This window comes from Lepidochelys kempii, chromosome 17, assembly GCF_965140265.1.
Source record: "Lepidochelys kempii isolate rLepKem1 chromosome 17, rLepKem1.hap2, whole genome shotgun sequence".
Classification (NCBI taxonomy): Eukaryota; Metazoa; Chordata; order Testudines; family Cheloniidae; genus Lepidochelys; species Lepidochelys kempii.
This window is the reverse complement of record NC_133272.1, coordinates 14,066,724-14,089,447: the sequence shown is the minus strand read 5'-3', so window position 1 is coordinate 14,089,447 and position 22,724 is coordinate 14,066,724. Positions and strand designations below refer to the sequence as shown.

Here is a 22,724-nt window from a genome sequence, read left to right as displayed (position 1 = left end):
GGTGGTGACTCACTTTGGTTTGAGAACCGCTGTTAGCTTAATCTCCTTTGCTGCTTTGGGGTGAAGACCTTACGACAAAGGAGGAGCTGCTACACTGGCCCTGTATATCTATCTTAAGTACTTACAAGACCCCCATTAGTGTAATTTCTGAGCACCTCACAGTCTTTAATGTGTTTATCCTCACAACACCCCTGGGAGGTATTATCCCATTTTTACAGCTGGGCAACTGAGGCACTGCGAGGCTAAGTGACTTGCCCAGGTCACACGGGAAGTCTGTGGTGGGGCAGTGACTTGACCCCAGGTCTCCCCAGTTCTAAGTTAGTGCCCTAACCACTGGATCCTCCTCCATCTATCCAAGCTGGGATTCCCCTACGCAGGAGCCAGTTAAACTAGCTTTAACTGCGGATGATACTAAACTGGGAGGAGTGGTAGATACGCTGGAGGGGAGGGATAGGATACAGAAGGACCTAGACAAATTGGAGGATTGGGCCAAAAGAAATCTGATGAGATTCAATAAGGATAAGTGCAGGGTCCTGCACTTAGGACGGAAGAACCCAATGCACAGCTACAGACTAGGGACCGAATGGCTAGGCAGCAGTTCTGCGGAAAAGGACCTAGGGGTGACAGTGGACGAGAAGCTGGATATGAGTCAGCAGTGTGCCCTTGTTGCCAAGAAGGCCAATGGCATTTTGGGATGTATAAGTAGGGGCATAGCGAGCAGATCGAGGGACGTGATCGTTCCCCTCTATTCGACATTGGTGAGGCCTCATCTGGAGTACTGTGTCCAGTTTTGGGCCCTACACTACAAGAAGGATGTGGATAAATTGGAGAGAGTCCAGCGAAGGGCAACAAAAATGATTAGGGGTCTGGAACACATGACTTATGAGGAGAGGCTGAGGGAACTGGGATTGTTTAGCCTGCAGAAGAGAAGAATGAGGGGGGATTTGATAACTGCTTTCAACTACCTGAAAGGGGGTTCCAAAGAGGATGGCTCTAGACTGTTCTCAATGGTAGCAGATGACAGAACGAGGAGTAATGGTCTCAAGTTGCAGTGGGGGAGGTTTAGATTGGATATTAGGAAAAACTTTTTCACTAAGAGGGTGGTGAAACACTGGAATGCGTTACCTAGGGAGGTGGTAGAAGCTCCTTCCTTAGAGGTTTTTAAGGTCAGGCTTGACAAAGCCCTGGCTGGGATGATTTCACTGGGAACTGGTCCTGCTTCAAGCAGGGGGTTGGACTAGATGACCTTCTGGGGTCCCTTCCAACCCTGATATTCTATGATTCTATGATTTGGCTGCTCTGTGCTTTGAGTTGAGGGGTGGAATCTGACCCACAACTGCTCAAGTTCTTGAGTTACTTTAAACCAAAATCAGGCTGTTTTTCCTTCAGAGTCCCATGCAGCAGAAGCGTGAATGATTATTACATGACATAGTGAAAAGTAAAACGTGAGCACTAGCTATTTTAAGACATTAAAAAAGTCATGTTGGAGTATGTTAAAGGGGGAAAAACTTCAACCAGTACATACACAAATATTTATTGCTGGGTAATCTACCTAGATCTTTATGTTGTGGGAGAAGAGAGGGAGTCATTAATTATATGATAAGCAGGTAGACATCACCATTTTCTCCAGCCTGTCTCTCATCTTCTACGATCTTTCATTTTATTTAGTGATAACTATCTCTATTAGTGCAAAGATCACTAATTTGAGCTTCAGTTACCTGGAACAACAGTTCAGAAGCATTCGTGCCGAAAGGAATTGACAGTGAAGTAATAAATGTACACAGTGGATTGTTCCTTTGTGTGCCATTCATGTATTTCTTCAAGGCTGATACCATTTAACTTTGGAACTCAGCCTCTTGCAACCTCAATTTCTCTGACTAGAGAGTAGATTGGAAATAAAAAGGGAATTTCAAAGTTACGGTTTGTTTAGCATGTTCCAAAAGTAACTTCTGGTGTGTGTGCAGGGAGGGGTGTGGGGCGTGATGAGGCTTTTCTTCTTTTCCTGCATTGCTTAATTATTCCCTCCCGCCTCTTTTCATTAACAGCAGCAGCAGGAGCAGTACTCCAGCCAAGACTCAGGCCCCTCCTCCACACACAGCCCACCACCCCTCCGCTTCACCATTTCCCCTCTCTTTACCCAGCCACAGCCCATTGCACACCTTCACGCCCACCCTCCAACCTCCTGCTCACTCGCATCACCCCAATATGTTTGCCCCTCCTACGGCTTTGCCTCCTCCACCTCCATTGACTTCAGGGACACTGCAGGTTGCAGGACATCCAGCTGGTAGTACTTACTCAGGTAAGAGTTGGATGTGTTACGGGAGAAAAACGTTTTCGTGGAACGACATACAAAACTAGCTCTTGGTTTTAAGTCAAATTATTTATTTTGACCAATACAACAAGGGTTGGCCGTTTGACAGAGGATGTACCCACTGACATGCTCAGGGCTGTGTTAAAAATGGAAACCATCAGTTCAGCCTGTCCCAATAATATTCCTTCCACCCTAGGAAAGAATATCTGTGGGAGGCTAAATTTTGTGTTTCTTTTTTCTCTCCATGGTAAAATCATATTTGAGTGCGTGCTCCCATTACATGAACCCTCTGGGCATCTGTCTTCACTGCAGAGTTAACCTGAGTTATCTACACGTGAGTTACTCCACTCGAGTTAGCATAGAGTGAGAGCAGCCACACTGCTATATGATACTTGAGGTACTGTGTCCACACCTGTGCGGTACTCACTCGAGTGTGGCAGTAAGACTTCTGTGAAATATTAGGAGAACCTCTCTCCTTCCTGGACCCATGGGAGGAATTGTGGGAAGGCACTGGAGGAGTAGCTTCACTCGAGTGACATTAGCCTGCATACATATTACGGAGTGGTCATGTTAGAAGCTGACAAGTTAGGTTCAGTCAGTTTTTAGCCTGTGTAGTCTTGCCAGTCAACGCTAGTTAAAAACAGCACAGTACTTGAGATAAGGACTTTTGTGTGTTGACCTGTCCCGATTTAGAGACAACACTCAAGTTATAGCTTGAGTTAACTTTGCAGTGAAGACAAACCCCGGGAGAAAGGGGAAATTGAATGGTTCTATTGCCTCCAGTGCATTTTGGGAAGATCCAAGGAAGACCCTCATGTTTTGTGACGCGGTAGTTGGGAGAAGATAGTTTTCTCCTCATAAGGGAAACCTAAACTTAGTTCTGGCAGCCAAACCCAGCAACCACCAGGGGGGACTGCAGAAAAGCTCCTGAACTCACGGCTTTATTCTTTGTTTCAGAGCAAGATCTTCTTCGTCAGGAACTCAACACACGATTTTTGGCCTCCCAGAGTGCAGATCGTGGGGCCTCTCTGGGGCCACCGCCCTACCTGAGGACCGAGTTCCACCAGCATCAGCATCAGCACCAGCACACACACCAACATACACACCAGCATACCTTCACGCCTTTCCCACACGCCATCCCGCCCACTGCCATCATGCCAACGCCGGCACCGCCCATGGTGCGTACCCCAGGCAGAAATGTGAGGATAAGTAGAGCACGACTCTATTCTTTATTACAAACTACAAAAATCTCAGTTTTAAGGGAAAGACAATGCTTTTGGGCCGGATACCCTTAGCTAGAGGCAAAAAGGCCTCCTCCTTCCTCAAACGTGTACTGATAACTAACAATAAGTACCGAATGGCAGCATTTAGGCTGATGAATTTAGCCTGTTGACCCAACATACTATAGTGCTTGGAACTTGTGATACTTCTCATGTGCCTGTTCCTTTCCTCTATTGCCTAAAGACGTCATGTTACTCCGAAGGATGCAAAATCCAAAGCACAGTCTTATGCAAGACTTGCTTATTCTGTTTTTGTTTATCTCTGTTGGTTGCTAAATAGTAGAAAGGCAGTCTTTGATATTACCAACAGAAGCGAAGGTATGAACAACAAAATACAAAGTAACTAGTTTGTGCTTTGATCCCTTTGCAGTTTGACAAATACCCTACAAAAGTTGACCCCTTCTACCGTCACAGTGTGAGTTTTATTACTGTGTTTAAAAATTGACTTAATCGCTTTTCCATAGTGGGCTGGGATTGCCGCTCAATAACTAGCAGAATGTTCAGTCTGTTCTTAATCATCACTCCAGGAATTACCATTATCGTTCTTGGTCACTTTAGCTTTGCCTTTTAAAGGCTTGCCTTTGTGGTGCTGGTTTCTGATAAAGATGCAGTATCATCTTTTTTAATCAAAAGATCTTTTGCTTGACCAACTTGATGTGAAGATGCGGCATAAGAGCTTAAATATGCCACATAAAGCAGGATACACCAGTAATTTCATCACCATTTTTCAGTTGTGTCATAAGCCATTAGACTAAATTTCTTCCTAAGAAATTTGTAATGAAATGACAAACTATCATACATACCCTTCAGGGTTAGATAATCCAATAGTTTTACTAATATATTTCACTGTATAAAAACTAAATCCTTGTCTTTTGTGTGCTTCAGATTTCAAAAGTCGTAACTGTGCCACTGGGCTTGTTACATTTTGAAAGCTCTATTTCCTGACAGCAATGAGAATCTAGCACTGTGGTTAAGAACTACAAAATAAAAACCTTGTAATTTAATAGCTGGTGTGTTATAAATCAAAAATATATTGTAAATCAATAGATTTCACTTAATTGTCAAGCTTTTTGGTTTTACAGTTTGTATCATTGATTGATTAGCTGCTGAAATCTAGGTTGCTTTTCTCCATTGTCAGGAGCTTCATCGTATTGGTAAAAGACAAGTTCTTGATTGGCTACGGAGAGAATTTTCTCACTCTCATAATGATATTTTGATTAGAGAATGAGTTACTGCATCAGTATTATTCAGAACTCTGCAAAGCACTTGGCTTTTCATGTTGGTTTTGTTTAGAAGTGGAACTGGGCAAGAAAAATGAGATGATGGTTGGATTCTTTTATTGTTTGTTTTGCTCACTTTGGAACCTATTTAGGCCCAGACGCTGAAAAAAATTTACTCACATGCCTAACTTCGAGCATGTGAATACTCCCATTGATCTTCAATAAGACTCGTCTGCGTAATTTTAAGTCCATATATAGGTGTTTTGCAGGATTGAGGCCTTTGTATGAAATGTTAGGGCTCAATCCTGCAAACATGCATGCATGGGAGCACTTTTACTCACATGAGTGAAATCACTCACATGCTTATATGATTTGTTTAAAGCAGGACTCCACCCTTAGTCACTGGGTTTCACATCAGTTTATAAGATACGTTATCATCAATGTGGCATGTTGATTCAAGCAAGAATGCAGAACCGGAGAAATAGATAACCGTGCATTAGGAAAATAAAGCACAGCAGTCAATGGTGATTACAGAAAATCATTGAGTGACTTATCTATATAAGCTTTTTCAAATTGACATTGACAAGTTCTCTTATGAAAACTGCAGTTACTAGAAATCCGACCAAACTAAATCATGCCATTTTCCTTCTAAATGTTAACGGAGGGCATTGTGTTGTTATCTGCTAGCCTATGGGGCAAGATCCTTAGCTGGTGTAAATTGGTGGGTGTCTGTTGAAGTCAGTAGAGCTGCACCAATTAACAGCTGCTGGAAATTTGGCCCATTATGTTCAATGATGTGTCAATAATAGAATGTGACAGTAAAAAAGGTGTAAAATATTATTATTCTTTATTATTTATATTATTATAGAGCCTAGGAGCTCCAATCTTTGACCAGGATCCCATTGTTTTAGGTGCTGTACAAACACAAAAGATGGTCCTTCCCCCAAAGAGCTTACAATCTAAGGCTATGTCTACACTACAGACCTTACAACGGTACCGCTGCAGCTGTAAGGTCTCACATGTAGCCGTTCTCTGCCGGCAGGAGAAAGGTCTCCTGCCGGCATAATGCAACCACCTCCAACAAGAGACAGTAGGTATGTCGGCAGGAGAGCATCTCCCACAGAAATAGCGCTATCCGCCCCGGCACTTTTGTCGGTGAACTTATGTTGGTCAAGGGGTGTTTTTTCACACCCTTGAGCAACAAAAGTTTTACTGATAGTAGTGCTATCAGTAGACATAGCTTAAGTAATCATGGCCTTTCTGACTGATGCTTTGTAAACTCTTAGATTTTGTTGCCTTTTTGTCACATACTGCCACTGGATTCATATCCTTATTTAAACTAAGGCCTAGTCTGCAGTAGAAGAGGTGCTTGCTGATGTATACTGGCAAACCCTACTAGTGTAGACGAAGCTTATACTGCCAAAAAGGACACTAGGGCTTTTGGCAGCATGGAAATGTCTGTAAAAAAATCACACTCCAACTTTACCAGCAGAAGTGTCTAGTGTAGACCTGCCCTGATAATTAGACTTACGTTGAGAAAATCTGGCAATTGTCTTAAAGCCAAAAGAAGAATCATTCACCAAATAAACTAACACTGCAGGAGAACAAATGTAAGGCCAGTTTTGGATTGAATCCAATCTGTCATAGAATTGAAAATACATGGGGAAGAAAGATACATGTGGTCTAGAGCAGAGGCTCAAATAATTTGTTTCTCCTTTCTTGACCTCTTTGGTCACAGTATCTCTCTCTGTTTCAGGACCTTAAAGCAATACAGTAAGAAATTACCCTTATGAATGGTTGATGCTGGGTCAAGATCAGAGAAACAACCACTAGCCTTTGCATTATCATTGGGGTGCATGTCAGGGGAGCTGTAGTCCAATTTTACAAGTGGCCACTGAATTTTCCAGTGAGGAAAGCTGAAGAGGAAAAGATTGTGCAAATTGAGGATATTCAAGGGCAAAAGGAAACACTGAAGATGAAAAATAACCTATAAACGCTAACCTAGTTTGACTGATACAGAGATAATTGAGAAATATCTGTGTTTTATAATAATTCTGACCTTGAGGAACGATAACGTATATTTAATTATAGAACTGTAAGGAAACCATTCCTTATTATTAGTCATATTAAATAATATGTCTCTCTCCACCTTTTGGAATGAACACATTATATGGAGAATTAAATGCAGTAGACACTAGCGTATTTCAAACACATTTTAGGCATTAAAAGTTACTGTAAAGGAGGACACTTGCCTAATAATGACTTCTCAAATGCCTTCAGTTCAATATTAGCTAATCCGGAAATGTTTTCTGCATCTTTGAAAAGAGCAGGTTCAAATAAAACATAATTAAAAGCAACGATGGGAATGTGCTATGAAAGGAGACTTCATACCATATTGTTTAGATAATAAACCTTTGGGTACAGTTATGATATTGAAATAATTTATCAGCTCTCAGTCACTATAATATGATTAACTGACCTTGTGAGAGAGGATAATGGAGGGAAAAGGGACTCAGAAAAAAGGTCTATCTTTATGTACATATGTATATTACATTAAATAAATTGATGAAAACTCTTGAAACATATGGTTTACACGGGAATGTGGTTTCCTCGTGTGTGCCCATTCTGCATGTTCAATCTTTTACTTTGCCCAGTCCCACTTCTATTCAATTAGCCAATAACTCATGAAAAACAGCATTTATTTTGATCTTAAAAGTAGCATATACAGAGGATTTATCTTAGAACAGCTCTATTAGGAGGTAGATTTTTAACAGTCACACATGACACACACGCCTGCCAGCCTGGGTTTAAAGCACCACCAAATCTGGGTCAGAATTTTTTGTATGTGGACAGGAAAAGGGTTAGGAACAACACCCAGGTAAATCCCAGGCTAAGTCTTCAGTGAAGACAAACCCTTAGGTCACACTGTCAACCCCTGACTCCCACAGTAGGCAGCTGCCCAAGTAGTCCCATTGACTTCAGTGGAACTGATTACATGAGGAACAGCTCCTCCATATGAGTAAGGGATTCACAGTCTGATCACAAAGGCAGGATGAGGTTTGAACAGTATGGTTGATTTGGTTTGTTTTCCAGTTTGCGCATGTGCACGACACAGAAAAGCTTGTGTGACTGAGCTCATTTAAAACAAGAAGGTACCTTGAGGCCAGCGGAGTATATTTCAGGCATATATTCCCTAGAGATTTGTGTGCCTCTGTGCTCCAGGGCTCTATCATTATAGAAATTGGTACTCTAAATTTAGACTTTTTTGCTGCCACAACAATTTGTTTAAATGATGGGTTTTGGCAAATCAGATTATCTCTATTCTAATATTAGCTGTGACAGGATATCCTCTAAGACAGGCTAATGAAGTAAGAATTGTGTATATTTTCTGATTTCCTACAGATAACTATTAAAATCTAAAGTACTAATTGAGTTTTAATGGAGTAAAACCTTAGAAAATTGTTTTTTCAATTAAGTAGTAATTTTCTGAGAGTCTTATTTGGCTTAGCCTTCCTCCCTCCTTTTTGATATAGTTTAAAATCTGCGACTTCTATCCAATTTAAAAATTAACAATTGCAAAAGATCCTTTTATATTATGATGTCCTAATCCAGGGAATAGTTTGCTGGCTGTTTGATTTGTAAACTACTTTTAAGTTCTAAAGTAAACATTCATGACATTTGTAAACATTTCATTGACTGCTTTAACTAACATTGTTGCAGTGAGATCATGTTTTCAGTGCTTTTCAATTTTCTCTGTCTCATTTCCTTAATATTATACAAGAATGCTTTCTTTCTTCCTCTCTCTCTCTCTCTCGAATTACTAGATTTGTATTTAGAAAACGTCTCCTTATTTTCTTTTATCTTTTGATTACAGCTGTTTCACTCCTATCCTCCAGCTGTATCAGGTATTCCTCCCATGATTCCTCCCACTGGTCCTTTTGGCTCACTACAAGGAGCATTTCAACCTAAGGTAAAAATAAGAATTACTTGTGCATTTGTTCACATTTGGTTTAGGTTTAGGGTTTGAATGCATCCGATGAAGTGAGCTGTAGCTCACGAAAGCTTATGCTCAAATAAATTTGTTAGTCTCTACGGTGCCACAAGTCCTCCTTTTCTTTTTGCGGATACAGACTAACACGGCTGCTACTCTGAAACCATTCAAATATCAGTTGCACTAATGTAATTCAGGAGTAATCCCACTGACGATAGCTGGGTAACTCCAGTTTTACATTGGTGTAACTGAAATGAGAAATAATTTAATGGAGTTCAGGTTTATACTGTGGTAGCTCAGTCCAGAATCTAGCCAACTAATTTTCAGATATAACTGATCTGAAAACTGATGCAAGTTCATTTAATAAACAAGTTTTTTTTAAATTCATTTCTTGATTTACTGTTACCTGATAGTTCCACCATTACCGAAAACCATGAACCTGGTTCTCCTCATTTATATCTGCTGTGAACCAATGTAATTCTTCTGGCTTTAATGAAGTCATCCTTGAGTAAGAAGAGAATCAGGCTCTATAGCCCTGTGGTCTTTGCTGGATCAGGGCGTAAATCTCTGCAGAGAAGATTTTGTTTTTCTTAAATAGGCCCATCCAGTTTATTGATTGAATATGTAGATTGCAGTTCATTAGTGGAGTTCTTCATATGTATGGTAATCAGGCTGTTAACAACACTGCTGCTTAATTGTTAGTTGTACTGCAGCTGATTTCTATTCTTTTTGTTTTTTTTTAATGTGGGAAGTTACAATGCCTGGAGTGATGCATTTTGTTATAGTGGATGAATATTTAAATCTAAACCATGGGAAAGGCTTTTTGTTTGTTTAAAGAGGTGTTGCCATTTTATGATAGCATTGTAACAACTAAAAAAATTACTGATAAATTGTGTATTGACAATGAAGTTAGAATCCTTAGTCTGTTTCAGTGTATTGATGTCACTGACAGCCATCAGTGGATTATTTCCAGGTGCTAAAATTGATGAGTAATACAGTACAAGCTTGATGCTCCAAATACCACTGCGGACATTGTATAAGTCTGGCTAATCAAGTTTTGGACTATGGACAGAACTTTCAGTGTAACTATTGCTCTTGTGTTACATGATTCTGTTCACCCTGTTTTGAATAACCAGAAGACCTCAGACAATGAAGTTTGGAAAATTGAGGCTGTATTATACATTTTACTAAACCATGATGTGTTCCTTCCCTTTTAAAATGCCACCTTTATTCTTTGGGGAATATTAACGCTAAACAGGGAATTTTTACCCACTAATTTTGTCACAACTCACGACATTTTCTTGTAACATTTGTAGACTTCCAATCCTATTGATGTCGCAGCCAGACCGGGAACTGTCCCACATACCCTCCTGCAGAAAGACCCCAGGGTATGTTGGAAATGTTATGCCATTTTAGATGAGAATGCCACTAAAACTAATAATCCAGATAATTTAGTAATACGAGAGACTCTGTCATAGATTGATAGAAATGTAGGGCAGGAAGGGACATTAGAGGTCATCCAGGCCATCCCCCGTGCTGAGGTAGGACCCGTCAGGTACCTAGAAGAGCATCTTAAGTTAGGTCTACACTTATGGGAGCTTGTAGAGCACGGGCACTGCACACCCACCTAGGAGGGGTATAAATAGCAGTGTGGACGGTGATGCGTGGCTTAGGCAAGTAGAATAGAGTGCACTCCACATTTGAGCCCTAGGGTATATACCAGACATTGCTCTTTACATAACCAAGCAGTGCCTCCCACCTGAATACTGCTATTTGTAGCAGCATCGTGTCCCACAGCCTTCCTGCTGCTGGGGTCTTTCCCTGCTGTAGTGAAAGGCTCTGGTAGCGGGGAGAGGCTCTGGCAGCAAGGAGGCAGCTGGGAAAAGATCAAGCTCCCCGGTGCCGGAACCTTTCCCTGCTTCTTCCACCTGCTGGAGCCTTTCACTGCCTTGTGCAGCTACACACTGCAGTGATACGCATGGACGCAGCTGGCCTTTCACAGCAGCATTTTGCTACGTACAAAGTGCCTATACTCTGCACACTGCCATAAAGTGTAGACAAGGCATTAGAAATGCTTAATCCTGCACAATTAAAGTCAATGGGAATTTTACCATTAACATCAATGGGTGGATGATCAGGCTCATAACAACTTAAAGGAATGGTCTTTAATCATTAGCACAAAGCATATACCATGCAATGGAAAAGCCCTTTCCTGTAACATCCTCATGAGTAAAAGGATAAACTCCAAATCTATTATAAGGTTTATAAACATCCACAAGTTTTATGCTGATAGGCTATAATTGGATTATGACATGTAGTCCCATATTTACTATAGTATTGATTATGCTGATGAAATATTGATGCACTTGGTTGATCGTTTGGCACTCTTGGATTTTTAAGACCAAATTGCACATTTTAATTATTTATTTTGGTCTTGACCGTTCAGCTGTCGGCATTTTTCCATTTTACAGGAAAATGAATCCTGGTGATGAATGTCCATAGGCAGGCTAGGAATTTATATTCATCTGTTAATTGTTGTTTACAATGAGTGATGTTATCCTGTCAGTTGTTAAGCAGAACTCCCTATTTGAAAGCAATGAAAAAAATCCATGCTGCTATAGGTGGCCCAGCTTTTATGTATTGTAAGGCTATTTGCAGGTGTTGAATTATGAGTTTTATGCTGGGTCCCAACTCAGCTGGTGCCGCACTTTGGCTTTGTACCAAAACAAATTGTGCATTTTTGTTTCTGTGTATTCATCTAGTTGAAAAGATAACGAGAGCATCTTCCATTAAGTCATTTAGCTGTATACTTCCTTTCAACTTGTAGCATAGTTTTGATTGTTCCAAGATAATATAGTATGCTGTCATTGCTTCCTGCAAAGCATCCTCTTATATCTGTAATCCTCCCTTCCCTTTTATCACGGCATTTCAAGAGGGACATCCAAACCTGTCAGAAATAACTAATGAATTTATTTTATATTTTCATTGCTATTTATTGAAGCTAGTCAAAACATAAATAGCTGAAGCATGAGCAAAGGAGGATGACCGAAAATATCTGGCCAAAAACAAACAAACAAAAAATGCTTTTTGTGTAAACATTCTTTATCCACATTTGTTCCAGTGTGAAAATCCCTCTTTTAAGTCAAAGCTGATCCGTTGCAGAGAAACCATCGACAACCGGTCAATGCCAGTCTGTATTGTCTATTCAAATTTTATAAGTAGAGCACCAGGTGCCCTTTTTTAAAACCATAGTCACTGAACGGACACAGTTGCTGGTTTGTGGTGGCACTTTCAAAGTGCCATTCCAGCCAGTTCCAACCCAATCCTTTCCAGCAGATCTGCAGAAAGGTGGCCAAGACCCCTTCCCAATTTCCTCCCGAGTTAGCCACTTTAGAAATATATGAACAGAAATTTGCCCAAAGGCATTAGCCATGTTTTTCTCCAAATTAGCAAAATTTCCATTTTTATAGTGTTAAATCAACAAATTAATAATAGTGCCGGAGGGCAGAATGCTCTTTATGAGACTTGTTTAGTTACTTGTCAACACTTATGTACAACAGTCATGGGGGAGGGGGAAGGAGATTGGTTCTAATACCGAGGAAAAGGACTAATTATTCTCCAAAAGGACTTCATTTGAAAGTAAAATGATAACATTTTAATTTCATCTCCTAATGAGGCAATACAAATTTGTTAATTAGAGCAATTGTTTGAGTGACAGGCATGTAACCAAGTTGTCATTTTTTCTTCACAGTTGACAGATCCGTTCAGGCCCATGTTGAGGGTAAGACACTTTCCTCTGATACACTCCTCCCAGTGGGTTAAAAATGCAGACTAATTATGAAGGAGTGCCCTGTTTTATCTGGAACATGTGCGACATGTTTGTTAAATAGCGTGGTAGGTCCCTCTATACCTCTATCTTGTGGTCGCTCAAGTGAAATATGCATGGTTTTGAAGTTAATGTTTGTGCTTCTCACAGAACCCACTAACACAATGAATTCTGGAGGTTAAATACGATGAGCTTTCTATCTTTCTGACTCACAAGGTTTACTGAGCCAAATCCTGCAATACTAGCCAGGCAAAACTCTGTTTTTGTTTTACCTGAGAAAAGACTGCTGGATTTAGTCTTTTATTATCTATTTTGCAATATCAGTGTTGCTCAGTGCTGTACCAAACTTGAACTGAGACAAGGGTCCTACCCCCAAGAAGCTTACAGTTAAATTTAGACAGACAATCCAGTTCAGACGTGAAAAGCCAGGAATTAAGAGATCACCTCAAAGCAGTACTGTTGCCTTTTTAATTTTTATAAGTTTCTTTGGCGGTCTAACTTTTTGAAAATACGGAGACAAGAGCTCCATATAGTCACTAGCATAGCTCGACTCAATGGATGTGCAGAAGGTTGGGTGTTTTTGTTTTGTAATAATTGCTTGCTCTATAAAAGCTCTAAAAAAGAAAAAAACATAGAAACAGAAAATAGAGCTGTTTGCCATGTTATGCTGCCTATGAAGTTCAGGCTTATAAGAATACTGCCAGATTGTACAGCCTTTAAGCCACAGGTGGCTTGAAGAATTCTCCTCATTCCTATGACTGTTTTTGTATCTGAACAGATGTTAGATGTGGAGTACATATGGTTAATTAACAGTGTTTGGGAAGGAATATCCTAGATGTGTCCTTTTAAGAAATGACTTCCTGAACTCTTAGCAGACAAACAAATAGCACTAGCAGGTGTTTTACAGCGTGTGTTTCAGTAATAATATGAAATACAGGTTAGAGGAGAGATTCAGAGGGTGAGGTTAAACAGGGTTTCACCCACACAACAAGGGTGAGTTGACTGGCCTGCGAACTTCTTCAACATATCCCACAGCTAAAAGTAAATTGTGGAAGGACTTGAAGGCAAAGTTGACGAAGTTATAGTGGGGAGTCAGGCTCATTTTAAGCGCTGGGGTGATTTAAAAAAAAAGTGATTTCTTTTCACCTCTTTGTTGATGAAGCTAGTGTTTTAGAATCATTGCACTTGATGTACAGTTGTGAAGTGCTCTACTTATGCAAAATAGCTGATGTAGATTAGCATATACCGCATCATTGATTTTAGCTGAGATAAGCCATGTTCTCAGCCAGCTGAGTAGCGCTAGCTGGCATTAGAAGAGCTGATAAAACGAAAGATGGATTTTTGTTTTTTTGAGAAGGTGATGACCCATAGTGTTTCTGGAGGGACAGAGAAAGCCCTAATCCAGGGGCAGAATCTCTGCCCCACTTTGCTCCTGTGGCGGTGCAAAGGAAGCAAAGACGACCTGCAACATTTTTTATCTGCCATTGTCCTGATGTGAGGGATTCCCCAGTGGGCCTCACACTGGCAAAGGCATCTCCTGTGCCACCTTCCTAATGCACGGGACAGGAGTTGGGAGGAAATGGCTGGCTATCTCCAGCAGGAGATAGTTGCCTAATCAGGGTCTGTGCCATGGCAGAGAATCAGGGAGCCAAAACCAGGTCCCTCATGGCCCCTTTTCTCTGGATGCAGTGAATCAGTGAAGCTTGTAACCTATAACCACAGAAAAGTGTCACGTGTCTCTGATGGTTCTTGATTTCATGTCACTTCTTTGTTTCTCCAGAAACCTGGAAAGTGGTGTGCTATGCACGTTCATATCGCCTGGCAGATATATCATCACCAACAAAAAGTCAAGGTCAGTCCTTTTGGCAGTCACTCCTCTGTGGGGAGCTGCTTAGTGCAAATCTGTGGTGGAAAAGGTTCACCACTCATCCTGAGCTCTGCTCTACCATCATTGAAATGACACTGTGGAGCACAGAAACATTTTAGTCTCTTATTTCTGTTTCACGTTGAAGGCTTAATTGATCTGTAGGATCCTAGACGCAATCACTCAGGAAATGTCTGTGTCATTAGTGGCCAGGGACATTAGAACATAAACTTTCAACGCCAACTGGTGACTGGGAAGAGCTAAGTGGAGGATGTGTATGAACTGCGAGATTTGTTCTATTTATAGACCAGAAGTGAAAATACAGTGGTTGAGATGTTAAAAAGCAGTCTGGGGCTTAAAATGCATATCTTCTGTTGACTTTAATGGTGTTCCAGGATATTAGAAGGCACAAGGAGCTTCCCTCTTCTCCCTCTGCCATGCTGTCTAATATATCTTCACCAGCTTTAATTATTGTTGGCTGTGGCACTGAAAAAGCACAACCAGGTTGGGGCCCCATTATGCTAGGTGTTGTACAAACATAAAATAACTAATGAATTTAATCGTTAGGGTTAATTGTCATTCATATTATAATGGTGTTTTGATTGTCCAGTGGCTTGGTGAGTGTGTGATTTTGTTTTTGTTTTTTTCCTTTTAGGATATTTCCATTATATTTTTCAAATAATTCCTGAACCTCTGAGCTAATTAATAGTCAGTAAGCCATTGGGATTCTCTGCTGTGAATACTTTCAACTTCAGATGAGTCCGTAGGCTGAGCTGATTGTGTGTTAGAAACTTGTACATGTTGCAAAATGAACATGGTTTTCATATCACTTTAGAGATCCTGAGTATGTGAGTCAATTGTAACAAGTCATATCTATACAGTATATGGAGATGTTGAACAGTTACTAAAGCCTGGAGCTAGCAGAGTTTAAAAACAACCCTTTTAAACAAGGTTGACAGGTTAATTTGCTGCAGTAGATGAATCTCTCCTCTTTGCTTCCTTATGTTTCCCCTGCCAGTGATCTTCATTCATCTTCCCATTACCAAAAAGAGAGACAATTATTGACCTAGAGAGTTATGTCTTTTTAAAAAAAAAATATTGAAAGGATTTTTTCTAGAAATGAAATTATCTTTGCCATTATCTACATTCTTTGAATCCTCTGTGATTTGATGCTCAGTGAAAGATCATGTAGGCAAACTTCTAAATCATACGAGGTGCTGTTTTTGCATTGGTGAAGCATTTATCTAATGCTTCAGTTACACTCCCATGTTTAAATATGCAGAGTAGAACTATGGAGGCTTTTGCTTGTCTGTGTGAGGCTGATTCTATTCACTTTTCCAAACATGCCCAGAAAATACGTTTCATTATTCAGTTCCAAAGGTATTTTTGAAACTTGCTGGTGGCAATCGCCCTCCTCCTTACACACAAACCTTCATTGGTCTGTCTTTTTTATCATTTCCATAAGGCACAGTTTGCTTCCTGCACCCCAAGAAGTTAATGGAACTGTGCTTTGCAACCTAGCATATTAACATCAAACAGCACTTGTGCTCATACAGCTTTCTATGACTAAACCAGACTGGGCCTTGCCCAGGTGTAGCTGTCAGGCTGGGGCAGGACACAAGGATCCTTGCTCCCATGTGCAGCCTTACATAAGGTGCTAGGTGCAGTTGCAGTCTCAGTGGCTGGAGGAGCACAGAGACTCCTAGAGCCCCAGGTTTGGGAAGGAGAAAGCTCTCCTCCACACTATCAAATAAGAGGGGAGCAAACTGCATCATCCTAAGGTCTTATGCAGCCTGTGCATTCTTCCTGAATACCAGGGAGCTCCTGAGGCATAGTCCGGCTGATTAAAAGCCTTGCTAAAGCTCCCACGGTAGTTTACATTGCCTCTTACACAGGCCAGTGTGTATATGCCATAATCTGGCCTATTATTATTATTGACTATGTGTATTCCCACAGCACCTAGGAGTCCCAGTCATGGACCAGGATTCCCATTATGCTAGGTGCTGTATGAATATAGAAACAAAAAAACAGTCCCATTATGGCCTGGATTCAGGAAAGCACATGCTTAAGTCCATCCCAATTCAGGGATGCACTTACAGCCTGGTCTGACACTCTCTGAAATCAATAGGAGTCTTTCCAGTGATTTCAGTGGGCATTGGATCAGGCACTTAAGCATTTAATTAACTTGAAACACCCGGGTGAGGGCGTTCCCGAACAGGGATATTTTCCTGAATCCAGGCCTAATGTACTTTACATTGGGGCGCAATGTAAAGTATATCAGCTCTTCTTCAGTGCTCTTGTAAGGTAAGCCAGCACATTCAGCAAATGGTGCTTAGTTCTTAATCCATCTGTGGTGGTCCTTTATCAATACAATTTGGGAGTGTTGTGGTTTTTTTCATTATTATAGCCACACTGTTCATACTGCTGCAACTAACATACCTGCCAGCTTTTGCTAGTATGAGCAATTATCTTCAGGGGTTTATAAATTAATTGTTCTGAAAAAAAAAGTTTATAAGCTAAATATCTGGCATGCAGGGACTCCGCTGACAAGTGTGTATTTCTCTTGACTATTTTTTAATTATTCAAGCCCTAAAATTGTACTTCTTGCCCTTAAATCAGGTGTCATTTGCATTTTAATATTTTGCAGACTATTAGATCCAAACATGGATGAGCCTTTTTTTGTTCTTACATCTACCTGGACAAGTTACTAGCACTTGAAAAGCAGCCACGAGGCGTGCACATTAACTTGGTCATAACTTTTAAATATGCATATTCATGTCATTGTAAAGTCCGTCCTCGGAGCTGGCACGGTATTAAATACTGATTTATAAACCGTGACATGCTCCGGCATTACCGTGAAGATTATTGGTTCAGTGTTCTGCATCTTAAAATTCACTCCGCTGGACTTGCACAATTAATCAGCAAATTCCAATACCACGTAAATAACGAAAATGGAATACAACGCCTTGCTTTGAATTTGTGATACACACAGTCAGAAATCAAACATTCTTTAGATTTTAAGACTCGGTCCATCCTTTACTGGATTCCTTTCAGGCTATGTCTACGGTACGAGCTAGAGGTGTGATTTCGCTGCTCCTATACGCATACGCCTGCTAGCTCGCCTTGAGCTACTACGGGTGTAAATAACAATGGAGAGGCAGTAGCACAGGGACTGGCAGCTGATGTACAGCTTAACTGTGCCGAATAGGTACCCACCGGTTTCAGGTGGGTTTATACACAGCACAGCTAAGCTGTGCCTCCCCGCCATTACGTGTCCGACCACAGCGACTTAGACGCTCCCTCGCTCGTGTCAAGGTAGTGCAAGTATGTGTGCGGGAGTATGGGAATTGCACCCCTCGCTCGTAGTATAGATGTAGCCGCAATCCCCAACTTGACCAGTTCTGCCTGTGTTTGCAGTCTGGGGTCGCTGCCGAAGACCGATGTTTATGCAGTGGGGAGGTTTCAACATTAAATTTGATACTTCTGGCTTTTGTAGGTTTAAGTTACAAACTTAACATTACTGGTATACGATTCCTGTCATTGTGAAAGCATATGTTGACAAGATACACTTGTAAACTGGTGGTAGTTCCACCCTGCTCTTAGCACAGCCCACACCCTGTACAAACACGCACAGAATATGGTCCAAACTAACGCCTTCCCTGGGTTTTGCTTTTATTATTCGGTTAGGCCTAATTTATTCACCCAAGCAGTTAAGCAAGAGCTGCTTAAATCTCATTGCCTTGGGTGGGATTCAAACACACGCTTAAGTGCTTCACTGAATTGGGGCCTTTGAAGGTACGTCTACACAGCAAAAATATCCTGTGGCAGCAAGTCTCAGAGTCCGGGTCAGCTGATTTGGTCTTGTGCTACAGGACTAAAAATAGCAGTGAAACATTCAGGCTGGAGCTCAGGTTTTGAAACCCTCTCCCCTTGCCGGGTTACAGAGCCCAGGCTCGAGCTTGCTGCCATGGGGATTTTTTTGCTATGTAGACGTACCCTAAGAAAACATCAACCTGAGCCTGAGATTGATTCTTGTTCTCGCCCTTTGATTGTTCCGCCTTTTGTGATTATCTAGAAGAATCACAAGAATCTCTCTGCATTTCTGTTCAGGATCCCAGTATCTGACACCCTGTTACACCATTCCCTGGCAAGGCATCTTTCCATTTTCAGTGTTACTACTTCGCTGCAACCATATGATTCTGAAGGTGCCTTTTACTGCTCCTTCTTAGGAAGGTCTCGTTTCGAATCCCATTTTCCATTTCAGAAACAGATGCAGTCTGATCCACACAAGCTGGACTTTGGCCTGAAACCTGAGTTTCTGAGCAGACCACCAGGTCCCAGCCTCTTCGGAGCCATCCACCACCCCCATGACTTGGCCCGCCCTTCAACTCTCTTCTCTGCAGCCGGTGAGTACTCAAGAAGCTCAGATGTTTCTTCTTATGGAATATTAGTTGGATGGCCGATCCCATGGGTGCTAACAGGAAACGTCCAATCAGGTTTGCTCTCATGAGCTTAATGATTATTGGTCCATTGAATCTTGTAGTTATTTTCCACACTTAAAGCGAGGATCCTGATGAGCTGCCAGACGTACTCTGAATGAAAGAAAACTTCCACACAGATGTAGCTTACATGCCATGAAGATAGCGCATTAGAAATATGACAGATCAGAGTCTCTCAACGTTTTCCATACTGCAACTTTCTGCACCCCCCCTTCAATCTAGCGGAGACCCCTTATTTAGCAATATGGGAAGGACAGGATGGCTGTGACCTGAGGCATCTGTTTGTGACCTCTACCTGAGGGTCACAACCCCCAGGTTGAGGACACCTGAAAAAGAGAGTGAGTCAGGCCGCATACAGGGATTAAGGTAACCTCTGCCATGTACATGTGCTGTCATTTCATAACAGACAACAGTGAATATAGCCAAGAGCACTGTGGTTCATTTACTGATTCAGGAAATTGTTTCCTTTGGCTTTGCTTGGTAGGTGCTGCTCATCCAGCTGGCACCCCTTTTGGTCCTCCACCCCATCATAGCAACTTTCTCAACCCAGCTGCTCACTTGGGTAAGTGCAAGAACTAGTTACAGATTCTCAGTAAAGAATTAACTGTGAACAGAACTGGGAAATAATGTATAAGCATAGTTTGTGTCCTCACCAAATTCCAGTGTGGGCAGGTACATTCTGCCTTCCTAAATACCCACTGAAATGACAACTGGCTACGTTGTATTTCACTCCCTATTCTAAACTGTTCTCCAGTGATCACAGAGTATTGTTAAACAGCTGTCATGCTTTACCCCTCTCAAAAATAATTTCTTTCTGTCTTTCTTTCTTTCTTAAAAACTGCCCAGACAAAGACTCTGCGTGCCCTGCCAGTTATTCAAAATTTACAAAACTAAATAAAAATATCAATCAGTAGACTCTTTTCTACCATGCAGCAGCCCTAGGTACAAATAACAGCAAATCAGAAAAAACACTTGGAAATCATCCACCTGGAATTTTGAGTGAAGTCAGACAATACTGATTCAGCTTCACTGTAGTCATGACTACAGTAGACTTAAACTCTCTTGCTAAAATAATGCTAAGAAGTGTAATTGCCTGCATTGGTGAAAAGCAGCAACCATGGTTTTAAAAAAGGAATAATTCAAGGCATTAAATGAAAAGCTACATTCTGTGTCGACATAGAGTGTTGCAATAATACAACATGCCACCGCCTGTGAATCAGAGTTTGAGACTTTAAATTAGTCTTTCGTTTCTGGACGGGCAGGGTTTGGGAGGGTCACAGAGATGTCACGCTGAACTCATGGAAACGGTTTGTCATTCTGCACCAGGAATCCTTTAACTTACCCATTAGAAAACAGTGGGGCTGGTTCGCCTCTCATTTGTACCAGTGTAAAACAGAAGTAACTTCACTGAAGTCACTAGACTTCCCCCACTGTAAAGTGAAAAGAGAGCCAGACCCACAAAGCTTACCTGTGTCCTACACACATTAGATACTTAAAAAGAAAAATAAAATAAAAAGACTGATTGCAACGCTTTCCAAAGGCTCTAAACTACTTTTTCATATATAACATTAACAGTAAACCTCGCAGCACTGGAAAATGCCCAGGTCAATCTCATGATTCTATAGCATAGTAAATGTGGACATTCTGTCCTAGCTGGGTCCTGAATGTGGTTTAGAAGACGTGACCAGCACACGGCGTAAAAGTATTCTATAGGATCAATGGTGCCAGCAATGCCTGTTAGCCAGGAGCATTTCATGAGCGAGCACGTGGAATAGATATGGGATGGGAGTGGAATAAAAAGGGAGGTTTTTTTCAGCTTTAACACATTGGCAACCACTCCCAATAACGCAGGGGCCCCAAGACTCTGTGTTCTTGAAGTCTTGCTTTTGTTTTAAAGCAGAGACTTTCTAATAAAATGATCCCTTTGTGCTGGCATTGAAAAAAGATTTCTTTTTTTTCTCTAAACACTGCCATATTTTGGATCATGTTCAGCTAATTATAGTTGTGGACTTCACTATATGCAAACATAATACAGTTGGATATTTCACTAATGCTTCATTGCAGTTACCAACATGCCACTGTTTTTCAATTGTTTCCATTTGATTTCAGAGCCTTTTAATAGACCAGCTACGTTCACCGGTCTTGCTGCAGTGGGTGGTAATGCCTTCGGGGGACTTGGGAACCCGACAGTTAGTGAGTAACCTCTTTCTCTAGAAATTTGCCTTTTGATTATTTTTGTTCATTGCGTGACTCAAAATTTTGAGTGAAGGTGACTGTCTGCTGTGTCTGTACTAGTTACATAGATCACACAGTCACAAAGGACCTGATTTTCAGAAACAGACGTTATTTTTTAGAGGATGCAATTTTGTGCTCAGAAACAAATTATTATTCTTTATGTATTTCATAGTTCAGGTTAAACATACCAGCAACTGGTAACAATACCTTATGTAGTTTAAAAGACAAAAGTAATCTAGAACCCATGAATTTAATTAACTTGAGAAATTCCTAAGAGTTCCATTGTAATGGTCAAAAACAGTTAATATGTGCTGCTTTATCTAGCCTTAGATGGGAATATTTTTTTCTTTCTGACTACTTATCCAGAAACTGAACTTGAAAATGCTTACTGGTCCTGTGCTTATTTGCACTGAATCACCTAAATCTTTCATAGTTTTGGCCAATCACAAAAGATCAGTCCCTAAAAATCACATCTTTCTTCCTTTTGTCATGCTTCCTCTCTCCCCCCCTTCAAATCCGACATTATTTTCATCATTCCCATCTTGAAAAACTAGAGCTAGAAGGCTCTAGTGAATTTATGTGTCTAGAAAGCTGAGGATCTTAGCTTTCAAACAGTAACAGCATGTTAATGTCTAATTATGACATAGCTACTCACTGCCAAAGTCATGTTGAAATTTAAGTAGAGAAAATGAAATAAGCAGGATGGTAACCAGAAAGACATGATTTTAAGAGCTGCTCACTAATGACCAGCCAATGGTAGAAATGAATGCTTTGTATACTTTTGAAAAGCTGAGAATGGCTGTTTTCCAAATTTAGTAGTATACAGTATGTGTTTCGAATCTGAAGGTTTTGCAAGGTATAGGATGTTAAACATGTATTCTGCACTGGTCCCAGACTGAATATAGCAAGCCCGTATCTTGAATTGGTATCATTTTCATTCCCTGATGCCTCCAATATGTTTGGAATAAGAAACATGTCAATTTTGCCTGATCCTTTCTCCCCTTATATACAGAATTTCCATTTTGCAGTTAAACAGCTGTCAGTTGCCTGTCTAGTGTTAGGAATAAGAGCCTCTAATGAATCTCTGTTAATCTCCTTTCCTTTTCCAGCCTCCAATAATATGTATTCATTTTAACTCTGAGTGCTGTAAAAGTTTTTTTGGTAAGTACCTTCACTAAAGCATACCTTTTTCTTAAACCTTTTTGTTTTCCACTTCACCATTTCAGCACCCAACTCAATGTTCGGCCACAAGGATGGCCCCAGTATGCAGAGCTTTAGCAACCCTCATGAACCCTGGAACCGACTGCACCGAACTCCTCCTTCGTTCCCGACCCCTCCGCCCTGGCTGAAGCCAGGAGAGCTGGAGCGCAGTTCATCTGCTGCAGCTCATGACAGAGATAGAGATGTAGATAAACGAGACTCATCTGTTAGTAAAGATGACAAAGAAAGGTACGAAAGAACGCTTCCAAGAATTGTCTAGTTCAAAGCGTGGGGGCTC

The 22,724-nt window shown here is 41.0% G+C and overlaps 1 protein-coding gene across 10 annotated transcripts in view; it reads left to right on the top strand.

The window, feature by feature from the left end:
* Positions 1 to 22,724, top strand: part of AUTS2 (activator of transcription and developmental regulator AUTS2) — a 990,679-nt gene that overhangs the window by 959,910 nt on the left and 8,045 nt on the right. For 4 of the 10 annotated variants that reach the window (XM_073315300.1, XM_073315295.1, XM_073315291.1 and 1 more), the window contains 12 exons: positions 2,046 to 2,299; positions 3,269 to 3,510; positions 3,962 to 4,006; positions 8,686 to 8,781; positions 10,119 to 10,190; positions 11,924 to 11,992; positions 12,554 to 12,583; positions 14,409 to 14,480; positions 18,757 to 18,898; positions 19,476 to 19,553; positions 21,101 to 21,184; positions 22,453 to 22,675. In XM_073315300.1, coding sequence (XP_073171401.1) covers positions 2,046 to 2,299; positions 3,269 to 3,510; positions 3,962 to 4,006; positions 8,686 to 8,781; positions 10,119 to 10,190; positions 11,924 to 11,992; positions 12,554 to 12,583; positions 14,409 to 14,480; positions 18,757 to 18,898; positions 19,476 to 19,553; positions 21,101 to 21,184; positions 22,453 to 22,675 — 1,407 coding nt within the window. The remainder of the gene's footprint in view (positions 1 to 2,045; positions 2,300 to 3,268; positions 3,511 to 3,961; positions 4,007 to 8,685; positions 8,782 to 10,118; positions 10,191 to 11,923; positions 11,993 to 12,553; positions 12,584 to 14,408; positions 14,481 to 18,756; positions 18,899 to 19,475; positions 19,554 to 21,100; positions 21,185 to 22,452; positions 22,676 to 22,724) is intronic. The other 6 variants (XM_073315293.1, XM_073315294.1, XM_073315297.1 and 3 more) reach the window with 6 other exon arrangements.